The sequence below is a fragment of the Stenella coeruleoalba genome (genome assembly GCF_951394435.1).
Source record: "Stenella coeruleoalba genome assembly, chromosome: 2".
In the NCBI taxonomy this organism is placed as follows: Eukaryota; Metazoa; Chordata; class Mammalia; order Artiodactyla; family Delphinidae; genus Stenella; species Stenella coeruleoalba.
The window spans coordinates 123,400,639-123,421,516 of record NC_137147.1 but is presented as its reverse complement, the minus strand read 5'-3'; the positions used below and the strand labels follow the sequence as shown (position 1 = coordinate 123,421,516).

Here is a 20,878-nt window from a genome sequence, read left to right as displayed (position 1 = left end):
CTGTAGGATTGCCCCGCATTCCAATTACAACTACTGTACCCCTCCCTCTCCCCTGCCTGAAAGAGCAAGAGAAGCCTAATCAGCCGCTGTTTGAACCCCTCCTGTCTGGGCGGGGAACAGATGCCTGAGGGCAACCTACATGCAGACACAGGGCCAAAACCAAAGCTGAACCCCAGTAGCTGTGCAAACAAAGAAGAGAAAGGGAAATTTCTCCGAGCAGCCTCAGGAGCAGCGAATTAAATCCCCACAATCAACTTGATTAAGCCTACATCTGTGGAATACCTGAATAAACAACGAATGTTCCCAAATTTGAGGCGGTGGACTTGGGAGCAACTGTAGACTTGAGGTTTGCAGTCTGCGGCTGATTTGTTTCTGATTTTTATGTTTATCGTAGTTTAGTTTTTAGCGCTTGTTATCATTGGTGGATTTGTTTATTGGTTTAGTTGCTCTCTTTTTTTAATGTTTTAAAATTTATTTTTCAAAATTTTATTATTTTTTCTATATTTTTAAAAAATTTTACTTTCTTCTTCCTTTTTCTTCTTCCTTTTCTTCTGAGCCATGTAGCTAACAGGGTCCTAGTGCTCTGGCTGAGTGTCAGCCCTGAACCTCTAAGGTGGGAGAGCCAAATCCAGGACACTGGACCACCAGACACCTCCCAGCCCCACATAATATCAATCGCTGAGAGCTCTCCCAGAGATCTCCGTCTCAACACTAAGACCCAACTCCACCCAATGGCAAGCAAGATCCAGTACTGGGCGCCCCATGCCAAACAACTAGCACAACAAGAACACAACCCTACCCATTAGCAGAGAAGCTGCCTAAAATCATACTGAGTTCACAGACACCCTGAAACACACCACCGGATGCAGCCCTGCCCACCAGAAAGACAAGATCCAGCCCCACCCACCAGAACACAGACACCAGTCCCCTCCACCAGGAAGCCTTCACAAGCCACTGAACCAACCTCACCACTAGAGGCAGACACCAAAAACAATGGGAACTACGAACCTGCAGATCCCAAACACAGTAAGTTAAACAAAGAGAGAAGACAGAGAAATATGCTGCACATGAAGGAGCAAGGAAAAACCCACCAGACCAAACAAATGAAGAGCAAACAGGGAGTCTATGTGAAAAAGAATTCAGAATGATGACAGTAAAGATGATCCAATATCTTGGCAAAAGAATGAAGGAAATACAAGAAACATTTAACAAGGACCTAGAAGAACTAAAGAGCACACAAACAATGATGAACACCACAAAAAATGAAATTAAAAAATTCTCTAGAAGGAATCAACAGCAGAATATCTGAGGCAGAAGAACAGATAAGTGACCTGGAAGATAAAATAATGGAAGTAACTGCTGCACAGCAGAATAAAGAAAAAAGAATGAAAAGAATTGAGGACAGTCTGAGACCTCTGGGACCACATTAAATGCACCAACATTCGAATTATAGGAATCCCGGAAGAACAAGAGAAAAAGAAAGGGTCTGAGAAAATACTTGAAGAGATTATAGTTGAACACTTCCCTAACATGGGAAAGGAAATAGTAAATCAAGTCCAGGAAGGGCAGAGAATCCCATCAGAATAAATCTAAGGACAAACACGCCAAGACGTATATTAATCAAACTATCAAAAATTAAATACAAAGAAAATATATTAAAACCAGCAAGGGAAAAGCAACAAATAACATACAAGGGAATTTCCATAAGGTAAACAGCTGATCTTTAGCAGAAACTCTGCAGCCAGAAGGCAATGGCATGATATACTTAAAGTGATGAAAGGGAAAAACCTAAAACCAAGATTACTCTACCTAGCAAGCATCTCTTTCAGATTCGAAGGAGAAATTAAAACCTTTACAGACAAGCAAAAAGTTAAGAGAATTCAGCACCACCAAACCACCTTTACAACAAATGTTAAAGGAATTTCTCCAGGCAGGAAACGCAATAGAAGGAAAAGCCCTACAATAACAAACCCAAAACAATTAAGAAAATGGTAATAGGAACATATATATCGATAATTACCTTAAATGTAAATGGACTAAATGCTCCAACCAAAAGACACAGACTGGCTGAATGGATACAAAAACAAGACCATATAAATGCTGTCTACAAGAGACCCACTTCAGACCTAGGGACACACAGAGACTGAAAGTGAGGGGATGGAAAAAGAAATTCCATGCAAATGGAAATCAAAAGAAAGCTGGAGTAGCAATTCTCATATCAGACAAAACAGACTTTAAAATAAAGACTATTACAAGAGACAAAGGACACTACATAATGATCAAGGGATCAATCCAAGAAGAAGATATAACAATTGTAAATATTTATGCACCCAACATAGGAGCACCTCAATACAGAAGGCAAGTGCTAACAGCCATAAAAGGGAAAATCGACACTAAAACAATAATACTAGGGGACTTTAACACCCGACTTTCACCAATGGACAGATCAACCAAACAGAGAATAAATAAGGAAACACAAGCTTTAAATAACACATTAGACAGGATGGACTTAACTGATATTTACAGGACATTCCATCCAAAAACAACAGAATACAATTTCTTCACAAGTGCTCATGGAACATTCTCCAGCATAGATCATATCGTGGGTCACAAATCAAGCCTCGGTAAATTTAAGAAAATAGAAATCGTATCATCTTTTCCGACCACAACGCTATGAGACTAGATATCAATTACAGGAAAAAAATGTAAAAAATAAAAACACATGGAGGCTAAACAATATGCTACTAAATAACGAAGAGATCACTTAAGAAATCAAAGAGGAAATCAAAAAATACCTACAAACAAATGACGATGAAAACAAGATGAACCTATGGGATGCAGCGAAAGCGGTTCTAAGAGGGAAGCTTACAGCAATACAATGCTACCTCAAGAAACAAGAAAAATCTCAAATAAACAACCTAACCTTACACCTAAAGCAATTAGAGAAAGAAGAACAAAAAACCCCCCAAAGTTAGAGAAGGAAAGAAATCCTAAAGATCAGTTCAGAAATAAATGAAAAAGAAATGAAGGAAACGATAGCAAAGATCAATAAAACTAAAAGCTGGTTATTTGGGAAGATAAACAAAATTGATAAACCATTAGCCAGACTCATCAAGAAAAAAAGGGAGAAGACTCAAATAAATAGAAATAGAAATGAAAATGGAGAACTAACAACTGACACTGTAGAAATACAAAGGATCATGAGAGATTACTACAAGCAACTATACACCAATAAAATGGAGAACCTGGAAGAAATGGACAAATTCTTAGAAAAGCACAACCTTCCAAGACTGAAACAGGAAGAAATAGAAAATATGAACAGACCGATCACAAGCACTAAAATTGAAACAGTGATTAAAAATCTTCCAACAAAGAAAAGGCCAGGACCAGATGGCTTCACACGTGAATTCTATCAAACATTTAGAGAAGAGCTAACACCTATCCTTCTCAAACTCTTCCAATATAGGACAGAGGGAGGAATGCTCCCGAACTCATTCTACGAGGCACCATCACCCTGATACCAAAAACAAAGATGTCACAAAATAAGAAAACTACAGGCCAATATCACTGATGAACATAGATGCAATAATCTGCAACAAAATACTAGCAAACAGAATCCAACAGCACATTAAAAGGACCATACACCAGGATCAAGTTGGGTTTATCCCAGGAATGCAAGAATTCTTCGATATACGCAAATCAGTGTGATACACCACATTAACAAACTGAAGGAAAAAACCACATGATAATCTCAACAGATGCAGGAAAAGCTTTCCACAAAATTCAACATCCATTTATGAAAAAAACTCTCCAGAAAGTAGGCAAAGAAGGAACCTACCTCAACATAATAAAGGCCATATATGACAAACCCACAGAAAACATTGTTCTCAATGGTGAAAAACTGAAACCATTTCTTCTAAGATCAGGAAGAAGACAAGGTTGCCCACTCTCACCGCTATTATTCAACATAGTTTTGGAAGTTTTTGCCACAGCAATCAGAGAAGAAAAAGAAATAAAAGGAATCCAACTCAGAAAAGAAGTAGAACTGTCACTGTTTGCAGATGACACGATACTATACATAGAGAATCCTAAAGACGCTACCAGAAAACTACTAGAGCTAATCAGTGAATTTGGTAAAGTAGCAGGATACAAAATTAATGCACAGAAATCTCTTGCATTCCTATACATGAATGATGAAAAATCTGAAAGAGAAACTAAGGAAACACTCCCATTTACCACTGCAACAAAAAAGAATAAAATACCTCGGAATAAACCTACCTAAGGAGACAAAAGTCCTGTATGCAGAAAACTATAAGACACCGATGAAAGATATTAATGATGATACAAACAGATGGAGAGAGATACCATGACTTGGATTGGAAGAATCAACAGTGTGAAAATGACTATACTACTCAAAGCAATCTAGAGATCAGTGCAATCCCTATCAAACCACCAATGGCATTTTTCACAGAACTAGAACAAAAAATTTCACAATATGTATGGAAACACAAAAGACCCTGAATAGCCAAAGCAATCTTCAGAAAGAAAAATGGAGCTGGAGGAATCAGGCTCCCGGACTTCAGACTATACTACAAAGCTACAGTAATCAAGACAATATGGTACTGGCACAAAAACAGAAATATAGATCAATGGAACAGGATAGAAAGCCCAGAGATAAACCCACGCACATATGGTCATCTTATCTTTGATAAAGGAGGCAAGAATATGCAATGGAGAAAAGACAGCCTCTTCAATAAGTGGTGCTGGGAAAACTGGATAGCTACATGTAAAAGAATGAAATTAGAACACTTCCTAATACCATAAACAAAAACAAACTCAAAATGGATTAAAGACCTAATGTAAGGCCAGACACTATAAAACTCTTAGAGGAAAACATAGGCAGAACACTCTATGACATAAATCACAGCAAGATCCTTTTTGACCCACCTCCTAGAGAAATGGAAATAAAAACAAACAAATGGGACCTAATGAAACTTAAAAGCTTTTGTACAGCAAAGGAAACCATAAAGAAGAAATGACAACCTCAGAATGGGAGCAAATATTGCAAATGAAGCAACTGACAAAGGATTAATCTCCAAAATATACAAGCAGCTCATGCAGCTCAATATCAAAAAAACCCCAACCCAATCCAAAAATGGGCAGAAGACCTAAATAGACATTTCTCCAAAGAAGATATACAGATTGCCAAACACATGAAAAGGATGGTCAACATCACTAATCATTAGAGAAATGAAAATCAAAAACCACAGTGAGGTGTCACCTCACACCAGTCAGAATGGCCATCATCAAAAAATCTATGAACAATAAAGCCTGGAGAGGGTGTGGAGAAAAGGGAACCCTCTCCCACTGATGGTGTGAATGTAAGTTGATACAGCCACTATGGACAACAATATGGAGGTTCCTTAGAAAACTAAAAATAGAACTACTATATGAACCAGCAATACCACTACTGAGCATATACCCTGAGAAAACCATAATTCAAAAAGAGACATGTACCACAATGTTCACTGTAGCACTATTTACAACAGCCAGGACATGGAACCAAGCTAAGTGTCCAATGACAAATGAATGCATAAAGAAGATGTGGCACATCTATACAATGGAATATTACTCAGCCATAAAATGAAACGAAATTGAGTTATTTGTAGTGAAATGAATGGACCCAGCGTCTCTTATACAGAGTGAAGTCAGAAAGAGAAAAACAAATACCATATGCTAACACATAAATATGGAATCTAAAAAAAAATGGTTCTGATGAATCTAGGGGCAGGGGAGGAATAAAGATGCAGACGTAGTGAATGGACCTGAGGACACGTGGAGGGGTAAGGGTAAGCTGGGATGAAGTGAGAGAGTAGCACTGACATATATACACTACCAAATGTAAAACAGATAGCTATGGGAAGCAGCTGCATGGCACAGGGATGTCAGCTCCGTGCTTTGTGACCACCTAGAGGGGTGGGATAGGGAGATTAGGCGGGAGGCACAAGAGGGAGGGGATATGGGGATATATGCATACATATAGCTGATTCATTTTGTTATAGAGCAAAAACTAACACAGCATTGTAAAACAATTATATTCCAATAAAGAGGTTAAAAAAGAACAAAAACAAACATGGGTCACTGTCCACGTGAAGCTTGTAGAGGTCATATGATCTTCGCATGAAGACTGCTTTCTTACCACCGCAGTCTGGCTTGACTTGGTTTTGACCCTTTCTTCAAAACTCTGAGGTGGTTTAGTTGCAAAGCTGATACACTGGTGTTTTGCCCTCATTTTTGAAGATATTTTTTATGGATATAGAATTCTAACTTGGATTCCAACTCCTTTTTCCCCAGCACATTTAGGATATCATTTCACTGACTACAGGTTTCATTTGCTGTTGTTTAGAATCAGTCAGCACTCCTTTGAAGATAATGTGTTTAAATTTTTCTCTATCATTTGTTTTCTGCAGTTTCATTGTAATATGTCTATGTAGAGATTAAAAGGGTTTTTAACTCTGCCTGGGATTTGTTGGGCTTCTTAAATCTGAGAACTATAGACTCTCAATAATCCTGGAAAATTCTGTCATTATCTTTTCAAATATTGCCTCTGCCCCATTCTCTTTCCTCCAGGAATGCCAGTTAAATTTAGGCTAGAATTTCTAAACAATCCTCCTTTTCTCTCAACCTCTTGGTATTTTCCACCTTTTCATCTCTTTGTGTTGCATTATAGATAATTTCTTCTTTCAGTTCACAAATTTCCTGTTCAGCTATGTCAAATATACTTGCAATGTCTACTAAGATTCTAATTTTGGCCATTATATTTTTTTCATTTCCAGAAGTATTTCATTCTTTTCAAGTCTGCTATATCACTTGTTTTATAATTTCTTGTTTCATACAGACATTTGCAAGCTTTTAAAAAATTAAAACATAGTAAGTGAAATTGCTTATAATCTATGTATAATAATAGCAGTATCTGAAATACTTAGGTATCAGTTTCTGCTATTTCTTGCTGCATCTTGCTTATTGTGCCTTGTTTTCTTTTATGTTTGGTCATCTCTGTATGACAGATGCTCAATGGCCTTGAAAGGTTACTTGAAGATTTTTGATACCTACAATAAGGTGCGTTTATTCAAAAAGGATATATATTTGCTTCATCGAGGTAACTGGGGTACTACTTTTCTCAGACTTCTTGTGTTATATTCCTTTGGTTTGTGATTCTGCACAATGCTGGTAACTTATTTTACAACCTCTCAGAGATAGGTTCTCCTTCTTTCTTTTCTTTTTCTCCTCTTTGCCCTATCTGGTCAGCACAAAAGAATTCTCCTGGCAGTCCTTTGCAAGTAGGGAAAAGGCAGTGAGCTTCCCTCTTCCTGAGGTCCCAGCTTGATGTCCAAGCAATCAATTAGAAGCAATCAATTAGACTCAGAAACCTAGAAGTAATAAGTGTCCTCTTGCCTCTGAATCCACCGAAACCTGAAGCTTAGTTTTTTAACTGTTCTATCCGAATGGGCAAATGATTCAGGGTAGCCAGAGCTTTAAACACTTCTTTACCTTTTAGGTTCTAACATTTTCTTAGAGTTTGGCCTGGCATATTCCTTAACAGTTCTTTGATGCTAAAACAAAGTTTTTGTACAACTCATCAAGCATTTTTAGTTGTCTTCAGTTGAAGAATTGGTCCAGATAACCTGGCCCAATGTTACTGAAATTTAAAAAGTCAACATTTTTAGGAAAAGATGAGCCAAGTATTTTTTAATGACACCCGTAAAGTTGTTTTTTGATTTTTTTTTGTTTTTTTAAAGTTAAATGTTGAAAAGAATTCTACATTTTCCAGAGTTCCACCGTCAACTTCCCCCAAAAGAAACAAAGAGCTACCAGCAAATTCCACTCATGGTGAGATACCCAAGAGAAATGAAAATATGTCCATACAAAAACTTGTACACAAGTTTCACAGTAACATTTTCACAACACTCAAGAAGTGAAACAACCCAATGTTCCTAACTGATGAATGGATAAGCAAAATGTGGTATATCTATACAATGAAATATTATTTAACCATGGAATGAAGTACTAATGCATGCCACAATATGAATGAACCTTGAAACATTATGCTAAATCAAAGAAACCAGTTACAAAAGACCACATATTAAATAATTCCATTTATATGAAATATCCAGAACAGGCAAATCCATAGATACAAGAAGTAGATTACTGGCTGCCACCATGGGGGAGGAGGGGGAAGGGGAACTGGGAAATGAATGGATACCAAGTTTCTTTTTGGATTGATGAAAATATTCTGGAATTAGCATTCATGGTTGTACAAACTTGTGAATGTTCTAAAAATCACTAACTGTATAATTTAAAATGGTGAATTTTATGGTCTGTGAATATCTCAATAAAAAGAAGAAAAAATGTTAATGTTAATCTCAAGTATGTCTATAATACCCACTGTGGTAGCAACACAAAGTTGCCTCATTGAGCATTCAATTTCACATAATGAAAGATACCTGAGGCAATGATTTATAAAAATACCAAGTAGTGTGAAAGTACTTCATGCAGCTTACTAAAAACTTTGGAAATGTTTATTACTATCATTATGAATAATCATCACATTGGAATTTGTACTTATTGAGTCCTACATCCAGGTATATTAAGATTATCAACTGGGCATATACCCTGAGAAAACTGTAATTCAAAAAGAGTCATGTACCACAATGTTCACTGCAGCACTATTTACAACAGCCAGGACATGGAAGCAACCTAACTGTCCATCGACAGATGAATGGATAAAGAAGATGTGGCACATCTATACAATGGAATATAAGCCATAAAAAGAAACGAAATTGAGTTATTTGTAGTGAGGTGGATGGACCTAGAGTCTGTCATACAGAGTTAAGTCAGAAAGAGAAAAACAGATACTGTATGCTAACACAGATATATGGAATGTAAAAAAAAAACGGTTCTGATGAATCTAGGGGCAGGAGAGGAATAAAGACACAGACATAGAGAATGGACTTGAGGACACGGAGAGGAGGAAGGGTAAGCTGGGACAAAGTGAGAGAGTAACATTGATATATATACACTACCAAATGTAAAATAGATAGCTAGCGGGAAGCAGCTGCATAGCACAGGGAGATCAGCTCGGTGCTTTGGGACCACTTAGAGGGGTGGGATAAGGAAGGTGGAAGGGAGACGCAAGAGGGACGGGATATACGTATGCATACAGCTGATTCACCTTGTTATACAGCAGAAACTAACATAACATTGTAAAGCAATTATACTCCAATAAAGATGTTAAAAAAAATGAACCGAACTATATGAAACAAAAGCCGATAAAATCTATGAAAACCTTTATATTGCAAAGGAAACTAGAAAGATAATACAACTTCCCATCTCTGAATAATTTTCTTTTACATAGCAGCTGTTTATTCAGATGAACATAAGCTGATGAACACTATCTCGGAAGGGAGGGAGGGAGGGAGGGAGAAGGAAGGGAGGGAGGGAGGGAGGGAAGGAACGAAGGAGGGAGGGAGGGAGGGAGGGAGGAAGGAAGGAAGGAAGGAAGGAAGGAAGGGAGGCAGGGAGGGAGGGAAGAAAAAACCCTTCTATGATTAAACAGTAATCTGCTCTACTATAAAACATGTTTTGGAATGCAAATTAGCTCATATGAAACTGATAAACAGAGAATGATGTCAGTATAATAAAGAAGTCACTTTGGTTCATTGGTGATTTTTCCTAGGAAAGGGGAGCCAGGAAAGAGGGAACAGCATCACAACCTTCAGGAGGAAAGGAGAATGTCCTCCTGACAGCAGGAACATTTATCTGTATTATAAGAAAATTTTAAACGAGGGCTTCAGAGGAGTACTCCCAGCCTTGTTGCAGGTTCCCATGCCCACTTTAATGTTAACCCCCCCTTCCCCCCATGGCTCATTGCTACATTGCCATCTGTACTGTCCTAAAACTCACTATCTCCATCCTAATTAAAGTGCTGCCAGCATTTCCATTCAAGTAATTAATTTGGTGAATTTATCATACCAACTCTTGTCATCACTAGCTTCACTAAGGTGCCTCACTGAGCAGTTCAAACTATCTTCTCAATTACTAATTAGTTTTAGTTTATGTTGGTGCTCAGAACACAAAGTTGCATAGGTTTTGCAGTCTGTAAAAATTTTCAGGAATGCATAAACTGCACTACACCGGAAGCACTTGTACTTTTTTCTTTTAAAGTCTGTTTACCTGTCTGAAAGCTGGAAGTTATATATACTGGGAGGAGATGTGGAAGATGGAGAGATACTGAAACAAAGGCATCGTTTCCAGTGTTACAGAGCAAAGGAAATCACATCCTGTTCATTCTTGAGCTTTATTTCCACTTAAAGATACTTTATGTTTTTGTCCTTATTAGCTTTGGGTAACGTTTGATGGATTTTTAAGAGTATCATAAATGAATTAACACTGAAGTGAGCAACACTGCTTTTAGTTCAGTTTTATAGGTCACTATTAAGCCATGTGTTGGATCTGTGGGAATCCACCAGGAAGAATACTAATGCTGTTTCTCAAAGTCTTTGCGTTAAAGGATCTACAGTCTTTCAAAGAGATCCAGCGTTCCCCAACCCAGTCCACAGCCTGTTAGGAACCAGGCTGCACAGCAGGAGGTAAGCAGCAGACTAGGGAGTGAAGCTTCATCTGCTGCTCCTTATTGCTTGCATTACCGCCTGAACCATCCCCCACGCCCGCCCCCGTGGAAAAACTGTCTTCCACAGAACTGGTCCCTGGTGCCAAAAAGGTTGGGGACCACTGAGATAGACCCAAGACTTTCAAGAGAACATTATTTAAGTCTTGGTTTTGTCATTATGTACTGGTATGATCTTGGACAAGTTCTTTACTTTGTTTGGACCCCAGCTTCCTTATCAATTAAATAAAGTACAGAACTGGGCTTCCCTGGTGGCGCAGTGGTTGAGAGTCCGCCTGCCAATGCAGGGGACACGGGTTCGTGCCCCGGTCTGGGGAGATCCCACATGCCGCGGAGCGGCTAGGCCCGTGAGCCATGGCCGCTGAGCCTGCGCATCCAGAGCCTGTGCCCCGCAACGGGAGAGGACACAACAGTGAGAGGCCCGCGTACCGCAAAAAAATAAATAAAGTACAGAACTAGATCAAGGTTTCCAAACCTCTTCATAACACAAACTCCTTTTCACAATAATTTTGGTCATTCTGTCATTTTTGCATAATAATAATGAAGTGATTTTAAGTACAAATACTTTAAATTGCTGTATTAAAGGAGATCACATTGTACAGATTATTTATAAAATAATATTTGACCATATTCACATTATGGTCAAATTCTAAACATTTCCTTTTCTACAAACGGTGTACTCAAAATTTTTATAGCTCAATTAAGAAAAAGTGTCATGTGTGAATACATTACACACTTTAGAACACAGCCTAAATCCCCACTTTAATCCCTCTTCCCCATTCAAACCAACTGGAATAGCATTCATCATCATACAAATCTCAACATTACTAAAAAGCTACCATAATTAAGAGGTGAGGTAACAGTCTATTTTTAAAACTATAAACTTCTTTTAAAATGTTAATTATCTGCTGCCAGATGAGTATTCTTACAACAACTATTTGACTGCCTAAACTTTTAAACACTTCTAACAGCTGCCCAATGCCCATAGGACAAATATCAAATGTTACAGCCTGGTATTCAAGGCATTCCATCAACTATACCCAATCTGTTTCTTCCTTACCTTTATTATTCCCCTATGCAAACTCTCTATTCCACAGAAATTTTGTGTATGATATGAATATTGGTTTATATTTTTCTATATGCATACTGCACATATATGCATACTGCATGTATACTGCATGTCTGCCTTAGCTACTTTTATATAAGAGAACTGAAATACAACTTAGACTATAGATATATCTCACTTTTCAGGCATACCCATAACATTGTTAAATACAGTGAGTACTCTACAGCTTTTGCTCTAAATGAGCTTCCAGCTCTAATACTAATATAATATTTATATGCTGAATGGTTAATATTTGGTGGTAAACATCAAAATCTTCGGATTCTAAGTGCCTTGAATCCATACTGAAGTGTATCCAACAAAGGGACTTCTGAAGTAAGATAATAAAATAGCCACACATAATCCTGTTAGAAAAACAGAAGAAATATGGCCAGTTACCACCATATTCCCAGTGTCCAGTACAATGCCTCATATGTATGATAAATATCAGTTCAATAAATTAAAAAATGAAGAAATAATGCATTACATTCAATACTTTTACCCTTTTCTCTTCACTTCTCTTCAGCCCCTGTCAAAAAAATTACAATGCAATTCTAACAGAATTTACAGCTTGGGAAGTGCAAGAGAGTCAGTAAAACCGCAGGCAGGTATTCTATTAGGCTCTTTCAGTAGGCACCCAAACCTTCAGGAGAAAGTCAAAGGTATTATACGTCTCTTCGGAATCTGGTTTACTTCTCAGGTTTTAGCTATTTCCACTCTTCACACTACACTACAGCTATTCATAGCTGATTTTAATTCCATAAAATAAGTATGCTATACCTCATTTCCTACTTTCCACATAAGCTTGTCCCCCCTGACCTATAACACCTTTCTTCTAACCCCTTTTCTCTCTCCAACCCTATCCTTTAAAGGACTCAGGTGATGGTGTCACCTCTAGAGGAAGTTTTCTCTGACCATTCTCCCAATCCTCTGTACCCTCCTTTTCTCACTGGTCAAAAATTTGGTCAATGTATCAAAGAACTTCCTGAGAAAAAAAGAACAATTTATCTCATCCTAAGTACTAAAACATTCAATCCATGACACATAGGGACATAAAAAGGATACAAAAGTATTCATCAATAATCACAAGAAATGCATTACAGAAATGTGAGCCATATTATGAAGTGATATATATATATATATATATATATCACCCTTTTCACCCATGAACTCCTGTTTATATATCAGCAACATCAATCTCTGATGGAGAAAAACCTGACCTCAAGAAAATAAAAATCACACGTAGAGATGCATAGTTCCTTATAAAAAGCACATAAATGAAAACCAATAATTGTATGATAAATAATAATATTCAAATACATAGCAAAATGAAAAGAGTAAAACTGAAATTGTAAGAGCTACGGTGATTGCTGTGTGAGGTGATGGTGCAGGACATGTGGGAAGAGGAGGAGGGCCATGAGGATTTCGTGCCTCACCCTGTGAATCACCATCCTGCTGCTTCAGGCTCTGTTAGGAATAAAAGAGCAGGGCAGGGGGCTGGAGGTGGAGGAAAGCTTTGTCTTGTCTTCAGATGTTTCATTATTTTTTCCCTTTCCCTGCCGCTCCACTGCAGCCCTGTAAAACATTAGGCAAGCCTCTTAAACACTCCCTGTCTGTTCCATTCCTCATCTGTAACATGGGGAGAAAAAAACTGGTTGGCTCAAGAAGGCTCTGTGAGGACATAATAATCCTGTCAGAAAACCTAAACATAATCATGCCTCCAAATTCTGTAACTAGATGATCTCAGGAGACAAAAGTCATTTCTTTCTTTTTTGCTCAGCTGAGGAACTGGAGTCCATCTCCCCACCCATCCCCACCAGACCCCCTAAATACACTCAAAGAAGCACGTATAACCCATGAAGAATTGAATCGAAAGGTCACCCATTAAAAATGTGTTCCCTAGTTTGCAATTCACACCACATCAGCATACTACTTTGAATTGCTCTTTAGAAGGTCTTATAAGTTGCAATTTGTGCTTGCTCACTGCTTGAAATTATTTCAGAGGATAGTCTTAGGGATAAAAATATTTTAAAAGCTGGATAACCACTGCCAAGACATTGCATGCTAACTTGAAGCTTTTAGTCTCACTGCACTTGGGACAAGTTACTTCAAGTTAATACAAGATTGCTTAGGCCTCATCTCAAAAGTTTCTGATTCAGTAGGTCTGAGGTGGGGCCCAAGAACTTAGATTTCTAACAAGTGCTCTGGTGATCCTGATGCTGCTGCTCAAGGCACCACACTTTGAGAACTATTGATTTTAAATAATGTACTCCTGGCATGATCACTTTTACTACCAGCTGTTTTTATTTAGTAATTGATAGATGCATCTTATATTGATTCCCTATCTTCCTTTGAGATATTATTTCCAAAGTCCTTTGTAATCTGAAAGCAGGGAAGAACTATTAAGACTCAAAAAAGCAGATTTTCTCTTCCTTTAGAACACAAATTATCATCATCTTACTTCATTTATCACTGTGCCTCAATTTCCTCAACTACAAAATGGGGATAATTAGAGGGATTCAATAATATAATAAGATAATAAGATAATATAAATAAAAGCCCTGGGAAGAGTACCAGGTCATAATAAGTACTTGATAAATGTTGTATATTATTCTTGTTGCAATTACTTCACTAATTTTCTGTTCATTATTGAGGAAAACTTATTCATGTTTACTATATGTTATACATTACTGGTATATGTATAAAATCTTATCTATTTATGGTGAAATGTCCCAGAGCTCCAATGGATTCGGTAAACTGGGGAACAAAGGGAGGGGGTAATGTTAAAGACCTAGGTTCTAATCCCAGTTTTCCCACTAAATTGCTACATGACTCTGGGCAAGTCAAACCCTAGTCTCAATTTCTGCTTCTGAAAAAGCTTACCTTGGATATGAAGATCAAATGAGATAATGCAAGTGAAAAAATAATAATAATTTAAGTACTGTAGTACTCCTGTGGTGAAGAAAATACCTCTATTTGGGAACAGTTCACAAGATATTAATAAGAGATATAACTGGCCATGGCCCCTGTATTTACATCCTTAAATGACAGCACAATGATCTGAATCACCACACAAGCTATTTACTGAATGTCCAATACCACCAAGTCACTATTTTAAATATATAATGCTATTTTAAATATATTATGAGCAGATATATTTAATATTTCAAATATTATTGCAAAGTGAAAGAAAAGTAGATACAAAAGTAATCTCAGGCATTTATTGTGTAGCGGCTGCTAACGTCCTCACTTCATGCCTTTAGCATAATTTTTATTTTGATGCAGAACGCTTGTATTGGTTCTAGGCTTCTATTCAGTATAAATTCAAAGTGAATGAATAATGGCAACTAATTAGATTGGTGATTTTCATTTCTAGTTTCTAATACTCTAGGACATATCTAATGTTCTTATAAAATTGCATAATACAGTTCACAAGTTTTTAAATCAATTTACTGAAAAGAAGATTTGGGGGTTATAACATTTTCTTTGTACATTTCAATTAAATTACTACCTTTTGTAGGAGCAAACAAAAATCAGCCACCTTTCTTTGTGTCAATGCTTACCAACATAAAAAGATACAATGTATATCTTTGATGTTTCCTAATGAACTATAGGGAATAAAGTAGTAAACCTCATTTTTTGAAAGGAATATATTCCTGAAAAGCAGTACACAAACATTTTCAAATAAAATGTCATTTTAACTGCAGCAGTGATACTCCCCTTTCAAAGAAATCCAGTTATGAAGTCTCTTACAAAGTTTACCCCAATGACAATCTCCTAATTTACCAATGTGTAAATTTCCATTTTCATGTATTTAGCTTTCTCAACACAGGAGATATATACATCCAAGACATTGCAGACCTTGATTTAAAATACCTAAATGCAATTTAAAATATGTAAATGCTGTTGATTAAAAAAAAACAAAGCTATACAGAAAAAATTCTTATCAACTACAATTAAAATGTTAAAACTGATTAAAATTTTAAGAGACTAGTTTTAAAATATAAATAATATGAAACAAGGAAAAGCAAAGATAGAAAACACCACTCTGTAGACGTGTTTCTAATACCTGTGGTTAAAAATACCTGTAGATCAATGTGAGCATCATGTATTCCTCTGTTTATCGTCACAATATTCAAATACCAACTACTTTTACTTTTACTATATTATATTTATTCTATAGTGCTCCCAGAAAACATATTAGATCTAATTCCACAGGCAAAAACATGTGCATCCTTATGCCATGGACTATGCAGATGTGGTTAACAATACAGGGCACCCATCCCTCTTCTCTCCACAGTACATCCCAAAAGGGCCTGTGTGTAGGATCCAGCAGAATAGAAATATTGGTACATCTACAGAAGACTCCATTTTAATATATGTAAGATTATGTCAAAGAATATTTTAGTTCTGGGGGAAAGCAAAATCCTGCCAATTTTAAAGACTAACATATATGCAACAGGAAATGGGTGAATTCAGGTTAGAGGCCTTATGAAAGTTGTTCACAAAATTTTCAGTTAGTTTCACTGTTGGTCATATTGCATAAGGAAACACTCTAAAGTAGATCACTTATAGTTGTTCATGCCTCCATTTATTGTTGATGTACTCAGCGAATGAGTACATCATGAGATGGCTCAAGAGTCCGGAACCAATTTGTTAGAGGTTTAATATAAAATCTTCCATTGGTAAAAGTGTATCTCAATGTTTTACAAAACTGTAGGTAGGAGAAAAAAAGAAGTCTCGTGGCTTGAATTAGAAATCTCTAAATAATATCACTTTGCAGAGTCCCTGGCATGCAGAAGTTCCTCAAATATTTTTGTCAAATGAACAAATGCACGTCAAGTTTGCTTCCAATTACTACAACAGTTTGAAAGGAAACTATATGTAAAAGGAAAAAATACTTAAAATGATATTCTAAAAATATCCTTAAATAAGATATTTGTAAAGCACTTAGAAAGTGGCCCATAGGAAGCTTTATACAAGCATTTGTCATTACTCTTATCCTGTTAATTTAGTTTGGTTCACAACAATCTTGGTAGCTGCATTAGCATAAAGTCATCACCACAGCTGATAAAAAGAACTCAGGTATGTATGCACTACTAGTGAGGATGTAGTTGCATCACCTTTACATGTGGAATAAAGACCATCTTACAAGGGTAACCACTACTGTCTTATAATGAAGATTAACTCAGTAAGACATTAACATACAAGAAAGGTGAATTAAGCCTTATAATTTTATCCTACCACAACAAATTAAATCCCTTATAATCCAATATTTTCTGTCTTGTATTTACATAATGTGTCTTATATTTATATAATTCAGAACTTCAAAAAGAGCTACTGGTAAGGTTCATGTTCATTTATATCTAAGAAATTCAATTAAAAAAATAAAACATCAAAATGGCAATTGATGGCAATTTGCTTCATACTAAAGCAAACTATAATATAGGAGAGTGCTAAAAAATGTTTGGGATTTACTCTCTTACACTTTGACTGCTGACCACAACAGAGATGAAGACTGAGGTAGTCTGAAAATTCTGTGAGGATTAAATCACACTATATTCTTCATATTCTCTAAGGAAGTAAACTTTAGGCTGTGCGAAGTACCCTCAACTTCCGGGGGCCAAGAACAACAACTGCTGCAATGAAAGAGCAGAGTAGTTAGGGTTAAGGAGGTGATTGCCTTCTATAATGAAACTAGCTTCAATATCTATTTGTTGACACTATTAAAGTCAACTCTATTTTTTTGTTTGACTTAAGGCAGTGGAGCTTTTGATAAGACACAGAGGTTTTTAAAATGTCATTTTAAACTAAACACCAGGGATACCTTCTATTTCAAGGAAAGCCCGTTACAAAGTCTCTTTATGAAGCTCACCCAAACCAAGATCCCCTAATTTACAAAATTACGATTCAAAATGCATTATGATACATAACCGGGAGTCTACTAAGCAGTTTATATGGCACATAAGTGATAAGATATACCATAAAAGCTAAATGATATAAAATAACTTACAATTGATTAAAACACAACTGTGCTAAGGAGTTTGGCTAAAGATGTAACCATGTAATTTAACTGAAGTGATCAACAAAAGCAAGGTCAAAAGCTTCATAAACACTGGAGTGAGCCACTCAAATAAAATGGTGGGAAAATCAAGCAACAGAGGAATTGTAGCTCTAATTATACTACACTTTTACTTTTCATTTCAAACAATTAATTGCTAAAAATTAAGTATTTTTCTAATAAAAGTAGCAGAATTTTTTTTTGCAGTAACAATCAATCAATTACTGTCCAAAAAGGAATGGTTAAGGTAGAAAAATATAGGGGAAATTTAAAATGCATTTTCAGAACTATAACATAATCTGTGGAGGCAAATAAATCAGATTCCTATACAATAAAGTATATTTCTCTATCTTAATTTCAATTTCTCAAATAAAATCTAAATTTGGACTTCTTCTTTTATGGCTAGTTCTGAATCATTTCCCATGATTTCAGTACTTTAAGCAAGGAAATCTCTAATTTATTGAAACAGTTTTCTAATATTACAAAACTAAGTAAACATTATGTCTTTTCAAGCAGCGAAAAAAAAAATCCATTTCGAACAAAAATAAAACCTCGAAATATAAACAAAAAAGATAAAAGTAAATAAGAATGCTAATTTAAAATATTAGAAATATACATAGAAAGTTATCTTTTATAAGATTTTTGCAACAGAAAATAGTTGAAGGGGAAAGTATATTGGTTCTCCTTTTTGAAGGTTTTGTCTTAAAACACTTTCTGAATAGACTGAAATCATTCTATAAAACTCCTTTTCTTATTTTCACTTAATTAGGTTGGTAGAACTATGAGAGATACCAAAGGGCAACAGATTAAAAAAAATAATGAGGCAATCCTCCCCCCACAACCAAAGTACTATTAACAAAATAGAAATAATATTTACATCATTCCCTTCCATTTTATTAGTGTTTAAAGTTGTGGGTAGTCACTGAGGTAACGAAATAATTAAGACATGTTAAAACTATAACTTCATACTGTCTAAAGTGATAGTTTCTTATAATATTAATTTAAAAAGTCATACAAAATAAATAATCATAGATGAAATGTTAGATTATACTGATGTATATAGTACAACAGCCTAGTTTATTTTTTCTCAATGATTAGGATATGCTTATAACATAAATGGGTCATCATATAGCAATAATTAGACCCTTCTAAGAAACAATTCAGAGAAAAGCTATATCTGTAACCGATTTATATTTTGAATATAAAAAGCAACCTGACAGTTAAAGTTATTAAATCAAGATTTAATTATTATCTACAATTCAGGCATTACTAGATATATGTTACCTCAACAATATCCGAGTTGGTTCTGCTTTCATGAGGTTCATTATATTCTGTATACTTGAGAAGAACTTTGTCCATATCAGTGCTGGCATACTGAAACAGTTTGTTAGAGCTGTTGAAAATGATGAGTGCTATTTCACAGTCACAGAGCACACTAAGTTCATAGGCTTTCTTCATTAATCCAAACTTTCTCTTTGTAAAAGTGACCTAGACAATCCAAAAAAAAAAAGTATATTTTTATTACAAGTTATTAGTAGTACTTGAATACAGGCTACCTGAAGATGAGGTCTCTTTTAACACTGAGTCTGATTTCAAAGCTGAAAAAGGTTCCTAGCTTCATACTCCACGTAAGTCTTCTTCCCCAATTTGCCAAAGGCCTACAATCCTACATATATCCTGTACCTCCAAGGGCTCTAATAGAGCAGTCTCCTGAGGAGGCTTCCTTTATCCTTGGTTGCCACTCTGCTGCAGTGGGCAAAGAACCAGAGAAGGAAACACTTGATCAGTGGCCCCTTATCATCCAGGTTAAAATGGCATTAGAAAACCAAGTCCCACCTCAAGTAATCCATTCATTACTCAGACTTTAATCCCTAAACAACAAAGTACATCCACTAATCTAATTTATACTTCTCCTCCTTCCCAAGCTCTTCTACTGCACCCACTGAAATTCAGTCTAGATCAGCAAATTCCCCAATGTCCTCAAATTCTTCTTTGAATATTTCTTTCTCTAACTGAAACATGTCACCTGAAGCCCTCTCAAATAGAGACTAATTAGTTTGTTTTTAAATACTACATCTCCTGTACTCAAGGGTCTGGAAGATATGTCCTTTTTGCTCCCCATTCTCTCCTCAATTTTCCTTCTTCTCTAAAAACCCCAGATATCCTGAAGCTCAAGCCATGAAATTTATACCACCCCAAAACTCTTTGTGGTGACCCCTGGTCACTCTCCCTCTCCCTCATGCACTGATAAGTATCACATAACTACTTCTCATTCTAATCCTGCTCTTATCTCTGGTGACTTCAGCATCTGTGTAAAAAATTAGTGCAAATACCTTAGCCTCTCAGTTCCTTTATCTCCCAACCTCCAAAATGATCAACCACCACCACATGTCAAGCACTCCTACTGCCATACCTTAACTCTGCCATAAACAATAATCACATCACCTCCAAAATCTCAATTTCACGCATTCCACTTTGCCTTCTATGCAACTCTCCTATTTTGTATTATCTCTTCAGAAATTCTTTAACCTTCATCAAGTCCTCCAATCCATTTACCTCACCACTTTGTTACTATCTACATATTCTCATGCCCTTTCTTCTCTCTTTAGATTCCATGGGCCATCACTATTTTTCACTTCTACTCTTCTCTCATTAACATACTTGCTTAGCACAGCCCCAACCAAGTATTGACCCCCCATACATTTACCCAATTATCCTTTTATCTTTATGCAAGTAGCTGACAATTACTGGGAATATTAAGTGTGCGTGCACACTCACACCCACATCCCCCTTGTGTTTCTGAACTGATGACCATAAATCTCAACTAACACTTAACATTGCTTGACATTGTAACTTGGCTTATTTGTCCCATTATCCCATTCTCCAGGTCAGATACTTCCTACCTTCTCTCCCTCAAATCAACTCTCCACTGATAACCTTGCCTCAAGCCATTGAGAAAACAGAAATCAGCAGCAACTATCTCACTTCCCATCACCAAATCTATCAATTCAATTGTTTCATCTGTACT

The 20,878-nt window shown here is 36.4% G+C and overlaps 1 protein-coding gene across 11 annotated transcripts in view; it reads right to left on the bottom strand.

Annotated features, from left to right (window-relative positions):
* MEF2A (myocyte enhancer factor 2A) overlaps positions 1-20,878 on the bottom strand; it is a 178,506-nt gene that overhangs the window by 57,893 nt on the left and 99,735 nt on the right. For 10 of the 11 annotated variants that reach the window (XM_079907386.1, XM_079907385.1, XM_079907389.1 and 7 more), the window contains one exon: positions 19,135-19,338. In XM_079907386.1, coding sequence (XP_079763512.1) covers positions 19,135-19,338 — 204 coding nt within the window. Of the gene's footprint in view, positions 1-13,225; positions 13,340-19,134; positions 19,339-20,878 lie in introns of those variants that run through there. The other variant, XM_079907384.1, reaches the window with a different exon arrangement.